At 43.4% G+C, this 16,820-nt stretch overlaps 1 protein-coding gene across 2 annotated transcripts in view; it reads right to left on the bottom strand.

The window, feature by feature from the left end:
• Window positions 1-9,414: 9,414 nt before the first annotated feature.
• The window catches only part of LOC146174181 (tenascin-X-like), a 46,930-nt gene continuing 39,524 nt past the window's right edge, over window positions 9,415-16,820 (bottom strand). For both annotated transcript variants that reach the window (XM_084584284.1, XM_084584283.1), the window contains exons 5-6: window positions 12,527-12,817; window positions 9,415-10,739 (exon numbers count right to left, since the gene is read on the bottom strand). In XM_084584284.1, the coding sequence (XP_084440410.1) occupies window positions 10,576-10,739; window positions 12,527-12,817 (455 nt within the window). In that variant the 3' untranslated portion in view covers window positions 9,415-10,575. The remainder of the gene's footprint in view (window positions 10,740-12,526; window positions 12,818-16,820) is intronic.

Here is a 16,820-nt window from a genome sequence, read left to right as displayed (position 1 = left end):
ATGAGCAAGTTGTGCATCTTTTATCTCTTTGGTCTTAGCAGCAAGAGGGATTGCCTAGCACTCATACAAACGCTAATATAGGTCCGTTTAAAAATGAATAAGAGCAATAATTTCTTTTTACGCAAAGTGACGCGGTAACGCCGGGGTAGCCTAATAACAGACCGATGGAAGTTATTGGAGCAGTGGTTGTTGTCCCCACACCATTCGACATCAATCATGAATTTAGCCGAGCAATGAACATTTTCCTTTCTCTATTTGCCCCGAAGGCAAATAAAGAAGGCATCTATTTCCTAACCTAATTCAGAGTGTTTCAAGATTTTGTTTTCTTCTATTCAGCATAGGGCAACGTCTCCAGTCAAGCTATAAAGATAAAAAATAGTTATTACAGAGCGCCTGTGAGTACGTCTACCAGCTTGTTGAATTGGTGAAGGCTAGCGTTTCCAAATTAAGATTGAGGCAAATGGGAATTATTATAATGCGTTAGCATTTGAACGTCCAACACAGCCAAAGCTGTCCGGCCTTAAAACTGGCGAGTGAAGCATCCAACTTGCGGGCACCAACTGGGCCCGGAGTCATCATTCACACCCACCTACAAGCATCCATCCGCAACGATCCATATGGCAGCCTAGGGTCTTCAACCGCTGACAATCAACGCAATATTACCTCTAGGCATTACAACGACCACCTACCAAGGCAGCTGCAGAAGCATCCCAGTAGAGTGAACTCCCGCTGAAAACAAAGATAAAGCGCAAATGGGTCGTTCAATATCAGGGGCTGATGCTGTCTACAAGTGACGCAAACTATAAACAAATTGTAAAGCTAATGTATATAGCGCCGCACGAGTCGCAGTGGTCGTTGGTAACGCTTTTTTCCTTAATTGTAAACACCTTTCAAAGAGACGTTCATGCCACCTTGAAAGTGAGCTTGGCTACGAAGTTGTAACTATGGTAATTGGACTCCTTTCGTCAGGAAGGGACATTAGAAATAGCACATGCTCTTTTTATTCATTTGGCAAAGCCTTTTTGCCTTGTTAATCGGCCGATGTTCACTACGCTTTTAAGAAACTCTGTTAGCGTTATGAATGAAAATTTACATCTCCCAAAGGTTGTATATGGTGGAAGCATTAGAGCTCATGTGTAGACCAATCTTTAGAACAACGCAGCAAATACAATAAATTTAGCAAAGTAATGCCTTTGCTCTATTGCTTAAGAAACATTTTAAGCAATAGTATTTAGAATGCATTTCTTCTTACTGTAATCTATAGGGTCGTTTATTTATGGTTGCTTAGAAAGCACTACGGTGTTCTGAATTTGTTGGCCGGTTTCGCTGGTGTATGGCATTTAACGTCCCAAAGCGACTAAGGCTATGAGAGACACTGTAGTAGAGGGCTGAGGAAATTTCGACCACCTGTGGTTCTTTAACGTGCACTGACATCACATAGCACACGGGCCCCTTGCTTTTCGCCTCCATTGAAAAGCGACCGCCTCTGCCGGAATTTGATCCCACATTCTTCGACACAGCAGTGACTCGCTCTAACCACTGTATCATCATGACAGGGCGTCCTGAATTGTGCATTGTTGTCATTTTGTGTGTATATTGTTATGAAATATATAACTGTCTCATGGAACGAATGTCTTAAAGGTGTAGTTTTATTACGCAGATCTTTATGCGAAACTTTTATGTAGATAATATCTCGTGCCTGCACACTACAGGAAATCCCTGGCAAGGATTCCAACTAACGTTTAGCCAGGGATCCAGATCGAGAGGCTCGTACCATGTGGTTTACACAGAATGTCCGCGACTATACCAAGCCAGTACGTCGTATCCTAACAGATTTCTCCTCGTCTTACGACTGGTCGCACAATGTGGCGAGACTAAGCGAGTTCCACCACAATCGGGGCGTTTCCTTGTGTGTATTTGCCCCACCTGTGTCCCTCTTAGAGAGGTGCAACAACTTCGGTTCCGGGTAATAAAAACTTTTTTTTTTATCGCGGCTACGGTGCTACTTCTCCTCGGTCAATCGACGGGCCTATTGTTGAAAGTATTTGGATATAAAACTTCATACTTGTGCTCCACCGGTCAACCCCGGCTCATAGCTAAAGGCCGTAAGGGCATTTCAATCAGTGTCTCAAGATAGCGATGTAAAGTCGTATCGGAAATTTGCGCATATACAACAAAACAAACACTAGCCCTGACTCAGAGTTTAATTTTTAAATTGGCTGAGTGCGGCGACACCTATATTTAAAGATGCGTCCTTTTCGCGCTCATAAAGGGTCCGTTTTCTTTAAGAGCAACCGTTTTCTCAATAATACCTTTGAATCCTGGGCAAGCGCTTTTTTTCAACTAATATATGTTTGTAAACGTAATATTTAGCATACTCTAATAGTAATGCACATAACAATTATTCGATTCCCAGATTTTGTTTTGGCATTCTTGCAGTTTTCTTCAATTTATTCTTAAACCCCAGCCTAATAGCTATTTACATCGGTATTGTTTGTTCGATGCGAGTGAGTTGAAGGCAGATTTTGATATAATTATATACACAGCATTTTGAAAGGGCAGATTTTGATATAATAGTGCCCTAAAATATACACATATGCATGCGATATCTTCCGTATGTCGATTTCAGATATAGAAGCAGAAAATGGAATCAGATGGAAATATTTAAGCCCTCTGAAGAAACGTTAGCATCCAGCTTAAATCTGTAGTTATTTGGCAATAAGATATGAGTTGGGAAGGAATGTCATATCATCATGAATCCACTCAACCGGGTTGAGTGAATTAGTTTTCAGTGCTGCTTTAAATTTCACGCAGATCCTGAAATAATTAAACACGAGGAGGAGAGTGCTTAGTTATGGTTATGCTAGCAGATGATCCCGAGCCTATATATGTATGAGTACTATACAGACGAAAATGCCCAGGACGTGCGAAGGCTCCCAAAATGTCTTTCTGGTGGCGCTACAATTTTGAAGCCCTTATTAAACCTTTATTTGTCTTTATTTGACCTTTCGAAGACATTATTTGTCCTATGAAACGGGTAGTCTGGAACGGTCTACGTAATGTCCTATTCATTCGATTTAATGTAGAAAGCGAACCTGCCTTCAACATTTTACAGAAAATACCGGCTGAAGATGCCCTACCGGAATCTTGTCGTAGGCGGAGAACAATTCCAGCTTGTCGACTTACCTTTAGTGATCCTTCTTGCATTAAGTCCACGAAAGGCGAACATCCTAGGCAAGCATCCTTTGGCGCTTGAACTGCACGCTCCATTCTCAGACGACTAGATGATTAGAGACTCGTTTGACCTTTATTGGATACACGATACAATGCAATAGCTCCGCTAAAGTGCTTAGCAGACCGCACCGGAAGCTCTCCATGTAGCAGCAGCACGGATTAAGGTAGAGAGGAGTGAGGAAGGGCGTTGAGACGCTTCTCTTGAAATGTTAAGGTGAAAATGCACTTGCACTTCACTTTTCGCGATTTGAAATAAAATATTTCTAAAAATATTGAATGACAAATTCCGATGTGTATAGATATTCTTCGTGTTACTAGCTATTTTTATCGTCGTGTAATTATCAGTCTGTATACTGAGATAAATAAATGTCAAGAAAGGTATCCTGCGTTTATTGCTTCCTTCTTTCACTCTATAAGTTTCACAAAATCAGACCATTCCTATTTCATTGTGTACCAAGCATGTATACTAAATACTCTTCGTATATTATTATCAGTTTCATGATCAGGAAATACATGCGACGAGGCACCACCTAAATATTGGCCATTCTACCAAGTGACGACTCTAAGACAAGTGCAGGCAAAATTGTCGACATAAAACTCTCTATGCCGTACGCTAGAGCATCTTGACGCCCGTCGGCTTACGGCGACACACGTAGGACAGTAGTCGCGGCGAACATAGGCGGTCAAGGTGTACCATGCAACCTTCATCTCTCTCCCTCCCTCCCTCTCACCAAATGCAACACCTGCAAAGCAGCTCTTTATACCTGTCAACCCCTCTCCCATTTTTTCTTGTTCCCTCTCCCCTTATATAATGCGACCACAGTAACATCACTGAACAATAAGCAGCAACAATTTCTGTAGGCAAGTGATTTCAAAATTTGAGGCGACACATAAGCGCCACCTTTAAATGGTCTAAGAACGGTGGAATAAAATTTGCCGATGAAATCCCGGTATTGTCTAAAGCTAATTCGAGTCGGCGTACATGTCGTGTATGAAGTCGCAAAACCGAGCCAATACAAAAAGTTTACTTTTTTTTTTTTCAAATAGACCATCAGGGCACCATTAAAGACGTGAAAATCTACACGAATTCTCATCACAGAACGAAACCACCTAAAAGCACTCGAGAAGCTCTTTACACTTACGGTGCTGGGACAGCTCTTTTTTGCACCAGAGACCAAATCCTGTGGATGAAAGTACTTTTGAACAAGAGTGTACACGTCATTTTTCTTTAACAGGCAACGCAGTTTTACGCAAACATTTCTTGATTACAATGATGATTTCAGTATGCGAGACTATTCCACCTAGAGCACTGAAACTTGACAGGTGCTGCTTGCATTGCGCCATTTCACAGGAAGCGCTATTTCTTTCACATTGTCCGGACAATTCAACCAAATATTTACTACACGATTGCGCACTACAGAATTCGGAATAAACACGCGGTAGCCTTAACAAAGCATAGTAAAATAGCTCTTTCTTTTCAGCTTCAGCGCAACACCGGTCATCCAAAGGCTCCATTCTCACAAGACCTGGGAGGCTAGAGACTTGGAAAAACCAGTAAAAAAAAATTACGAGAGCGCTGTGGCATCTAAACTGCAGAATTGTGAAAGCAGGAGCAGCACCACCTGCTGCTGCACATGATGCACTATTTTTGATCTCATCATTATCAACCAAATGCACCGTCATTATCGTTGCTCTTGTCATCAATGTTATTATCAATAATTGCAATGTCATTGTCATCGCTACCATCATCCTCACGGTAGACGAGGAGAATTATTATGTGCGTTCTACGATCATTGCAAGCCCATTTTTTGTTTGAATATTTATCAACTGTGACGCGAAAGAAACTTTACAAGGACTTGTGCCATGTCTTTCTCCCGATCCCATTGTACAGATCGTTGTACTGTGCAGGTCGATGGAAGTCAGTCCTTAGACGAGTAAAAAATATGGCTGTACCAGGGGGAGCAAAAACTTTCTTTTTCAAGCTCCATAGCAATACACTTCAAGTTAAAACTTACTTAGGAATGAAAGGTGTTTTTGTACCTTGGGGAAATCCCTGTTTCATATGCAGCAAACCGGAAACTATCGAACACATTTTCTTAGACTGTTGGGAACCCTTTTTCTTCTGGGACATTCTTGCAATGAACCATTAAAAAAGACCTGCCTGTGCATGCATTCGGAATTCGATTTTTACCAATTGAAGATGATGATGGGCTACCGCTGGACATATGCCTTTCAGGCATGCAGATGCTGATGCGCGAAAAATAGGGCAGTATTTTCGCGAAGCCGTTGCGAGTGTTATTGAAGTTCTCAAGACACAAGACGAAGTGCCCAAGTGGCTTCCGAGAATTGAAGTGTTGCTGCAAATGCCTGATTTGTAATGGATCACGCAGCCCAAATCGCGTGGTTTTAACCCATGTTGTGTATTCGTCGCGTAATATTATCTGTGTGTGTGTGTGTGTGTGTGTGTGTGTGTGTGTGTGTGTGTGTGTGTGTGTGTGTGTGTGTGTGTGTGTGTGTGTGTGTGTGTGTGTGTGTGTGTGTGTGTGTGTGTGTGTGTGTGTGTGTGTGTGTGTGTGTGTGTGTGTGTGTGTGTGTGTGTGTGTGTGTGTGTGTGTGTGTGTGTGTGTGTGTGTGTGTGTGTGTGTGTGTGTGTGTGTGTGTGTGTGTGTGTGTGTGTGTGTGTGTGTGTGTGTGTGTGTGTGTGTGTGTGTGTGTGTGTGTGTGTGTGTGTGTGTGTGTAAAATCTGGTAATAAATTAGGCAATAAAGAAAAAAAAATACGGGCGTGGCTGCGTATCCGAGGGATAAGGTTCGATTCCCGGTGGACAGGATTTTTATTCTTCCGATGCCGTCATTGGGATAACTGACAAGGTACACATCAGTGTACAGCTCTCGCACACAACTCTCGCGCACGGGATTTCGTTCCATGAGACAAGAAAGGATGTCGCGTTAAAAAAAGCAGCCCTTAGCCCTCACGAAACAAAATTCACGTCTTAAACGAGTATGCGGCAAACACACGTGATGTCAATCTCCTCGCGCTACTAAAGAATGCTTGATACGCACTGGTGGTGTAACGCGAAGCGCTTATGCCTGCCTCTGGAAATGCAATAGGCTATTGTTACGCCGCGAGGGTAGAACGTGACTACATGCGTGCTGAGTGACACAATCGACAGGAGAAAACCGAAGCGACACATTCCACGCGTAGCACGCAGTTATCTGTTGGAAAATCAGAGCCCAGCTCTATGACAGCTACCCACCGCTCCACACGGTCATCTAGTGGCATTTCTCTTGCATAAATGCACCATAAATGCGGTTCTTTCTGTGTATATCGCCTAGTTTTATGTAGTATGCTCATTTTCGCGCTCATTTTTGAACTATGCCGGAAAAGGGGTGATTTCTCCTGCATTCATTATAAAAGAGGCATATTATCCTTGGGATGAATATCCAACATCAGTCAATATGCCACGAAAATCAGCAGAAGCATTAAACTATGTATAAAAAAGACCCTTATCTTGTGGGCGCTGTCCACAGTGACAACACAGTGTCCAGAGCATCAAACTAGTGTCCAGAGGATATCCTGTACTAACCACAATATCTCCATTACAACATGTCAGCCGTTGCAGATATCCTCGATTCTAATGTTCAGGTTCAGCGGGGAACTCCCCGCTTGGGCTTATTGAAGATAAGTTTGTTATTTTTTGCAACATTTCTGTACTTATACGACAAATAGGCTTTAAAAGTACCGTCGATATTTCTAGGTATTGGAATTTGAATTCACTTATTGCTAGGATCTGCCGGTCAACAAGCTCTGCATAACAAAACATAGCACGTTACCTTACGGCGCGCTTCATCGTCATCGCTCATCCTTCACATCAGTTTGCAACAAGATGTGTCTACGATCTTCCTTACCCTTCGAGTACTGACACAGGTAGGCATCCACGGTCCCAAACTGCCCAAGCCGGCCTGTTGATGCTTGCTTGATGTTGATGATGATGCATGATGTTGAAGGTAAATAACAACCCATTTCATTGGGGTTTTGTAAGGGAAGTGTAGAAACAACAGCAATATATATATATATTGTACACTCTCGATCACTGGCCTATCGTGCACATTCTGGACCAGAGGTCACGCGCCACGACCGGAGGTGGCACGTCGTGGTGGCGCCTGGTGGCGCACCCGTATCATCGGGAACTATAGACGCGCAGTAATAGGCCTGTGCTGAACGGATTCACAGTGCATCCAATCATATGCGTCACGTGTGTTTGGGGCACAGGCTAAGAAGTGTTTTCTTTCTAGGCTTAGTTATTGCATTTGAACGCACTGGATTGTGGAGGATCGAGAGTTGCAATTGAGTGTTAGCCACGTAAACCAACTGCTTTTCGAGATTTTTATGTCTTTAAGTACTCTTCGCTGATTGCAGAGTGCTCGACGGCAGGCGTAGTTCCAGAGATGTTCATTTTTTGTTGCATGTCTTTGTTGCATCTTCTTACCTGATGTTCTTTTACCATTGGGAAATACCTGACCAAAAGCGAAATGAACCGCAGCCATGGCAGCCCTGTTGATTTCCAAAGACGTACCGCTGACATCTATTGATAACGGAGAGCCAGGTCAGAATTATATCATGGAATGCCACTATGTCATTTCGGGTTTTACACAATGATAGCTGCCCATTCTGTAGACACATGCTATGCATGTGTGTTCGACCTCACTTGTTTTTGTTTTCAGGGTAAGTGAATGAACCTAACTAGGGAAAGGTGAAAATTCGGTTCATGCTACGGCGGCACCACGGACATGCATTGATAACGGAAAGCCGGGTCAGAATTATATCACGGAATACCACCATGTCATTTCGGGTTTTAACAACGATAGCTGCACATTATGTCACTTCTTTTCAGGGTCACTGAATAAACCTAACTAGGGAAAGGTGAAAATTCGGTTCATGTTACAGCGGCGGAAATACCCTAATACAGCTATCTGGAGGTGCCGCCCCGTGTGAATCTCTAACACAACTCTGCACTCACAGAATGTAAGAGGATCTACCGGAAGTTACCGTTCTCATCTTCACAGGAGCGCGCGCATTTGCTGGGATGCCGCTACCCTCCTGTCCTCTTCAGCAACGAGCGGCAAGTACATACCGTATCGCTGGGTGATTCACGTGACAAAACTGGCGAGAGCGAGCGGTAGAGAGAGAAAATGCAGACGTGGGATCGCCACAAGCGAAATCCTTGATTGCGGCCTAGAGTGCTTCGTGCTGCAGAAAAGGCAGCATGTAATGAAACACAAACAAAACACGGAGAACATATTTCTAATGACAAATACTGTGAAAGAATAAATACAGAATAGGACCCCTTTATATAAATATCACTGAGGACATTAAGGATTGGGGACTACATCCCGTGCAGTCGTTTGCATTGAAGAGGGAAGGCTTTAGCATACTATAGCGACTCGGGCTATAAGCGATGCCGTAGTGTAAGGATATATGGATATTTCGACCACGTCGTGTTCGTTAACTTTCACTGACATGACTAATACATAGCCACCTGACATTCCTCACCCGCCGAAACGCGGTGCCGCGGTCGGAATCGAATCCCGGCCGCCCGATCAGTAGTCGAGTGCCTCGCCCACCATGCAACTGCTGTGGGATCAGAAATGTTTGAAACAAAATCGTCCCACTGTTTTCATTGATTTGATAATTTAGAAGCTTTTCATATCCGATGGCTCGGAGAAAAATCAGTGGATACAGTGGGAAGTAAAAGAGGAATATTTTTGTTATACGACATTACATGGAATGTGTAAACAATTCAGAAATTGAGAAGACACGAGACCGCATTTATTCAGACGTATATTTCGCGATCTTCAGCAGTTTATATAGAGCGCATCTGTAGCCCTAATTGCACAAAAACTGCCAAATCCAGTCTTGAGTAAGAATAATGCATGAAACCTCTCACGCACAGGCTAGTGTGTTTAATTCTTGATTGCGTAGTGTGGCTTGCTTATAGAATCAAAACCCCTACTCCGAGAGAAAAACGGGGTTGTATCTCACAAGAAAATATTCGGACATTGCAAGGGTGGCAAACCCCGCAAATAAGTATCAAGTCTACTCCACAGTTCAGTTATTTTTAACCAAGCATAAATAATTGCCGTAACCGAAGGGCAGAGCACCGATTACAACTAATACATGTGAGGAAATACCACCCATCTCTGTAGTTTTATTGCATTCTAGAACTGTACATGCCATAGAAAGTTAATACATTTGAGTGATTTCAAAGGAGCTGGAAGGCTTAAATATTATACCGCACATGGTAGACTAAAGTCTTGAACTTACATTAATTGAACAATATGTGCGCGTTCACAGATAAACATAAAATTCATTCATGAAAACTGAACATATGAGTGCTTAGCACAGCACTTTCACCCTCAAATGAAGAGATGAATTCACATCGATTTAAGGAAACACGCGCCACTGAATTAGCAATGATTAATAAACATGGCTATGATATATGTAGCTGTCTATATCACGGTCAGCTTCATAGTGTACAAAATAAAAGCAATTGCCGCGCAGCAAAACAATTAACAGGCCCTATATATTCAACATGCACTAAGAATTGTGTATAAGCAAGACAAACGGTACATGTGGCTCTTTACTGGCAGAGAGAAAACGAGGAAGCGATCAAAATAGTGTACCCGCGAGTTGCATTGCCACAGCCGTCAGATTGGCTCATACATTGCGTCAAAGGCAATTAAGTATCAAAAATTGGTCCCAGGGATTCACGTTGGTCGTTGGCTCAGGACAGATGCCTCAGATCAGCTGGTGGACGGTATTATTATTTATGAGTAACTTAAAATGAATGCTTAGAGACTGACCTGCAGTCTAAAACATTCTTTGTTGTCTCCGTCCTAGTGCCAAATTTATGTGACAACATTTGGAGAACACTCCTTTACTCTAAACAAAAAGTACAGTGGTTGCCTGCATTGATAAAAAGATGATAACCTTTTTCCTATGGGAAGGCTAGCTTTAACCTAAAAAAGTAAAACCCAAATGCAGAGATCAAGCATAGTACTGAGTTTGGTTGCGTCGTTGTCCAAGCTGAATTCTGCAATAGAATTACGCGTTTTTTTTCTTTGCCCTTCGAAATCTACAATTCTGATACTACTAATGAATTGTGGTACTCAAACTATCGCAACTGCCAATAACAGCCTCTTGTTGTGAAAACTGTCCACTGCACAGTACTAAAGGCAAAGCATACCCGACTAAGTGTCATTTCTGCATCTCAGAGTCATGCAAAACTTTGCACTACTAATCTTGGACCTGATTTATCCCCTTTCCTGTACGTACATAAATTCACTTTTCTACCCAGTGTAGCCTCCAAAGAGTGAGAACAGAGGCTGCCCAAAGAAAAAGTACTGTTGGAGTAGGGAGAGAAATCATGGTAGCAGCAGAGTGGTACCGCTGGTCATGAGAAGTCGGCTGCCAGGTGTCACGGGACCAGTCTCGTTCCACGGGTTCTGCAAAAGAACAGAGGGTGGGGCTCAAGAACGTTAGCTGATTCCTATTTGAAGGGCAAAGCCCAAGGATCGGTTAGTTTGACCAGAAAGAGAAGAAGGAAGAGCTGAAGTGCTAACTAGAAGGGCACATGCTGTTAGCGATCAAATACAGAACTGAATATAATAAATAAAATCACCGTAAATCCCCTCTCTAAAGTTATAAAGCACGGTCTCAACCAACGCCCATGTGCGTCTATGACGCTTCGCACGTGAACGAGATCGCACCGGTTAATTTGGAAGGGAGGGGTCACATCGAGGTACGACGCGTGAAGACAATGACCATCCAAATAAGCTCCTCCGCAGCATAGTTTCAGTTTTGCTTCTAAATTCCCGTCATCTCGCCGCTGCCATTAGGCATCATAACTTCAGTTCAGTTTAGTCGTTCAGTCGTGTCCGACTCTTCGTGACCCTATGGACCATATCACGCCCCGCTTTCCGGTCTCTCACTATCTTCCTAACATCACATAACTTCATCTGCAGCGCCTCGAGGATGCCATCTAACCATCCCGTTCGCTGCCTACCCTTTCTCCGGTGACCCTCAACCTTTCCCAACATCAAATCTTTCTCCAGCTCATCATAACTTAGGGCTTCGCTAATGAAACAGAAGAGACTACACCAGATGAGATGCACTTCTTTCATCGTTTTTGCCTTTTCTTATCGCGCCCGTACGTTACGACGCACGAGTAACTAGCCCAGTTTAAGGGGGTTTGCCATAGGGCAGCGCATCGGCCAGTCGCACTTTTTCAGACCGTGTTTTGAGTGTGGGCTTTTAACTTATGTATTGGGGTCGCGCCGCTGAGTCCCAACGCCTACCTATAAAAACCTATTATAATCACGTGATTCTTCCGCTCTAGGAGTGAGCTGCACGATCGCGTTCGCGATGCTTCACGGCGTAGTTCTGCTGTCAAACATCCCCAAGACGTGAAGGACCCGCTCGTTAAGAGTTACGACTCCTACTGCACTGCACTGCTGTGCGAAAAGTTCTGCACACGTACGGACGATTTTGGAGCAACATTTTGATGCTGTATGCCAAGCAAAGCACAGAAGAAAAATCAAATGCATAAAACAGTGGTTATTGCTAATCTATAAATCGCACCGCAGGCATCGATTAGATAAAATTACTCTGACCCGAACTGTTTCCAACACTTTTTAGAGATACTTAAGATCTCAATCTTTCAACAAGTTCGAACATTCTCGTAGTTTCATCAAGGCCGAATAAACAAGATTTTACTCTATGCCGGGTTTTTACATCCATATTCACAGCTTTGTAACACTTATATAAAAAGCTTACAGAAGCGCTGCTGGCCACATAAGACAAGCACATCTATTTAAGAGCATATAAGAGCCTTTTACCAGATGAGATATATGTTTATCTCCAGAAATTCTAGAGCATTGCTTTAACCTCCGACGGGATGGCGCAGTGGTTACGGCGCTCGACTACTGTTCCCGAGGAGGCGGAATCGAATCCCGGGCTCAGGGGCCGCTTTTTGATGGAGGCGAAAAGCAAGGCGCCCGTGTACTGTGCGATGTCCGTACACTTTCACAATCTTCTACATATATTAGCATTCATTTCGAAATTTTCCTATTTCAGTAATGCACCAATATCAGAAAAACAGCTGCGTGCATAGGCCTTGTATGCCTCACTACAGTGATACTAAAATTTACCTCTCACAATTTGCAGAACACTGCTAGCGCCGTAATCATGCCACGTCACTTTTTACAAATAAGAAACCTGAAGGCACACTTACCGTCCGGCGTTGTCACGGAGATCGATTTCGAAGTTGACATTTCTCGACCGTCAAACACATTGGCGAATGTGACGGTGCACTCGTACTCGGTTCCCGGTAGCAGTCGCCTAATCGTGATCGTAGACGACTTCCCGCCATGGTCGTCGCATGTGAACGTTCGCTCTCTTCCGGCACCACGAACCGTGCCGTAGCACCGGTCCAGAGCGCCGTTCGTGATCTCCGGCACGGACACTGCTATTTCCAACGACCGGGGCCCAGTTGCTGTGCCCCACAGTTCGAAGTCCCCAGGAGCTAGGTGACAAAGCAAAAAAAAAAAAAAAAACAAAAGAAACGGTGAACATTGACTACGTACGAGCCCGTAAAATCACGGAAGCACGTGTTTAGAGGATATAATAAATCTTGGCTAATGCACATCAAGGTTATTCTGCTACTTCACCGATATTCCAGACACCTTTAAGTTGGAGAGTAGGTGGCAGATGCATTGGCCAGCTTCTTAACGGTGGTGAAATAAATGTCATGTCAGCTGCAAAGACATTAGATGCAATCAAGGCCGAAAATCACTGTTTAGGCCAAGTCGAAAAAAACTACACAACCGTGTCAAAAATGCGACAAAATATTCTGTAGTTCTGTCGTAACCATCATATTTTTCTGTAATTCTGTAGCATTTCTGTAGTATATTCCTATTGTCTGTAGTTCTGTAGCCCTTTTTGTTGTAACTACAGAAATTTCTGAGGTTATTACAGAATGTTTTGTCAAACAGGTTTCCCGTCAAAAAACAGCACAGAAATTCCGTCATGACAACAGAAAAGTTTCCGAGTTTTTTCCTACTGGGAGCGTGCAGCGAAACAAAGAATTTACTAATTCATGTTTACCACCTTAGAAAGTGTGTTCCTGTTAGCCGGCACGCTATGTAAGTATTTCTTGGGAAGACACATCACTTGAAACAAATTCTATAGAAAGCACCGCTGTGATATGCCAAAATCTGCTACTGAGCTGAATACTTTTTAATTTTCATAAAACATTTTTCACAAACCTTAGTCTAGAATATTTAGGCAGGCCCAATGTCGCTAACGTCTTTCGCATAAGCACCTCAGAAGACATTCCGGTCCGGCCTGACATATGTCAAAATGCATTTCAGGTGACGTCACTTTTAAGAGTAAAATACATGCGAGTTAAGAAATAGTGGAACCACTTGGGTGCTGACATGATCGCACACGACAGTAATGTTCTTCTTAGGATTCCATCTTCTGGCAGTAACAGAAAGATGAGCGGCTCTATTTTCCTAACTGCCCACCAAAGAGATTTATGACGGATTTGAACAGCGTGAAATGGAAACATTTCACAGCTGACAGAAGAAAAGGACCGCGTTGCACAGATAACAGCTAGAAATGTACTGACACTTTTGTGTTTCGCGGCGTCAGAATGCGTAAACAATGTTCTGAAGTCCATACTGGCAGATTGAGAAAAGAAACCAAGTCGGCAGGGCTTGTATCAAAACATACTTTTTTTTTCCTCACCGGCGAAGAGTTCAGCAATAAAAAATACACATAATCATGCTCAATGCATGCTTTCCTATGAAACGTTGTGTTATACACTATGCCTGGCATTATGTTTTGAACGCCAACAGTTATTACCCTCGTCCACACAAGCATAATTGGTCCATGTTTCATATTACTAAAATTATTTGATCAGTAATGGTTTCAATAATTATGTTACGTCGAGCTAGTGCACACCACTTCGGACTTCTCAGATTCATGTCCGAAACAAAAACCATTATATTTCCGAGCTTCCGACATTCCTAGATATTCTATTTGGATATATTACTTAAAATGCCGCTACTGTCCATTCTATCACGGTCACCTTAAGCATCTGCACCTTTTTTGGCAGCTGGGCAGCTTTGCTTCGGATGATAAATCAAAAATCAACCTATTCTGATACGCCTCATCAATATCATGATTCCGGGCCCAATGAAGAGTGTCCATAAACCAAGTCGTTTATAATATGAACCATGAAGGAAAATAACGCCATGTTTCCATAAACAAGATGCAGGAATAAAGATGTGCTGACCGGCGTTGTTGCGTACAGGCAAGCAATTTGGTTCAATCAAAGGGAGTCGGTCTAAAGTGTAGAGCAATCCGTGAATGTCACGTCGGTTCACAATATAGTAACAACTCATTAGCTTTGACCAAAGCGCAGCCATTCTCCTAGAAACAAATGCTCTATTGATTTCTCAGAAACTGTAGTTAAATCTTTTCTTATCTGGTGTTCCAATTGCCCGGGGTCATTGCTCTACCAATTTAACTCACCAGCGCTGCAGCAGATCAGCACCGTTTTCTTGAAAATTCGCTTTCGCTCTAACATCTGGGCTGCCAGTTGTCCTATAGTCAGCTGAGCCGGTAGACAGACGGCGCCGGACAGGTGATAGCCACGAGTCTGAACGCCGAACCAGGAAAAATATGTTTCACCTAAAAAGCTTAGTGAAACAATCGATAGATGAGCAGGGAGAATCATGTAGCATGTACGCGCGAGCATTGTTTCCGCAAGCACCAATCATCCTTTCCTAATCAATCCAATTCTGGGACTTTGTAAGGTTCAATTCCTGTAATAACGCAGTAGTCAACATGACAGCTCCTGCCACGTCGGCTATATCACGTGGTCTCACAAAGTCAAAAACCATGTGTTGACGAATCATTTCCTGGCGATGACATTTGCCAAATGCGACCTACCACAGGCCTTCTCGCCATTTTATGAGGCCATGAAGGTTCCATGGAGGCTGTAAGAGTCCTCTGGCTCTCGATTACAGTCTCATCTTACCGTACAAAAAATACCTGCCGAAGGTAACAAATTTCTCTAACTCAACCATGCCACCCCGTTTTCTGACGTCATACAGACCGCAAATCGATCAATTCCCGGTAAAGTAGTCTGAAAAAGTCACGCTTCTTAGTTTTTCGAGGCTCCAGTCAGTTCACAACGATGCCGCCGCACAGTTCTCCGACATGAGGGTGTCAGCGCTCAGGAGTTCATGTGGTGTTGACTTCGAAACCCCAAGTGTTGCAGGAGATGCACCATGTAGATGCCTCTGTTATAAAAACTTACAGGCGAATTCAGTGCTCGATCTAGATGCGATACGGTCGCCCCCCCCCCCCCCCTCCTCCCCCTCTCCCGCAAAAGAGAAGATTAAGGAGGGCCACCAGGCAGACGCCTACGAGCCTTATTACTCTCTATGCCAGGACTGCGCATTCCGCAGAAAATGCTGGTACACATCTGCTCTCAGGCTGCCGAGAGTTAGCAACCGTGGTTTTCATCATAGCAGAAACTTCATGAGGAACTTCTCTCTCACTAGCAGCCATTCAAAGAATAATGCAAATAAAAATGCGCGTAGGCCGGTCTCTTTGCTCCCTGAAGCTTAAACCCTTATATGAGCCAATCGCGGTTTCTCAGTAGCTAGGTAGTGGGTAACTGAGTCAGAGTATCCATGTTCGAATTCGGCTTTATTTCGATGGGCGCGAAACGCAAAAGGCGCCTGTGATCTCTGCGATGCCAGTGGATGTTATGGATCCTCAGATGGTCGAAATTAACCCGACTTTATGCACTTGACTTCCATCAAAGCATGGGTTCGCTCCAAGACGTTAAACAGCACACACTTACCAACGAGCCGTTTACCGTAAAACTCAAATGCCCCAAAAATAACCCACTTGTAAATAAGAAGGTTAGCATTGGCGCTACAAAAAGGAACTCCGAAGACCTCCGGCGCTCCGGCGCAACTAGCCCGCTCGCAAGTACTACTGAAAAAGGAACAGCAACGACAACATATAGACCCGAAGTGCAAGATTTTGTTGTCATCGCAGTCCACAATCTGGTGCGTAATTAAACACGAGGTGTCTTTTTTATGCGAAACCTAGCTCACTTGGTCAAACCAAAACAAGAACCCTGCGTTTGCATGATTTTGAGGTTGGCACTGATCAACCATTCATAACAGTCTAGTCTTAGCTAAGCCTTATAGCTATATCACACTGCACCTATATCAACCCAGAATGACACATTTCCATTTTGACAATTTAGTATCAATTCCATCTATTAGATGTCCTCCCTGGATTAGCAGCTGACTGACGTCAGCAGTCACGCTGTTTAGAGAACGCTTTGTTTTGCAAGTCTATTTGGTTACAATGTTAAAACACCACCACTTTTTGTTTCATTTGCTTGCTCCATGATTCAAATTCCCTCTTCCTGACATATTACTAAGCAAAATAGAACTTTAAAAAGTAGCAGTTGCTAAATATAGAAAATGGTATAC

This window comes from Amblyomma maculatum, chromosome 11, assembly GCF_055883805.1.
Source record: "Amblyomma maculatum isolate TAMU_Amacu chromosome 11, ASM5588380v1, whole genome shotgun sequence".
Classification (NCBI taxonomy): domain Eukaryota; kingdom Metazoa; phylum Arthropoda; class Arachnida; order Ixodida; family Ixodidae; genus Amblyomma; species Amblyomma maculatum.
This window is presented reverse-complemented; position numbering and strand designations above follow the sequence as displayed.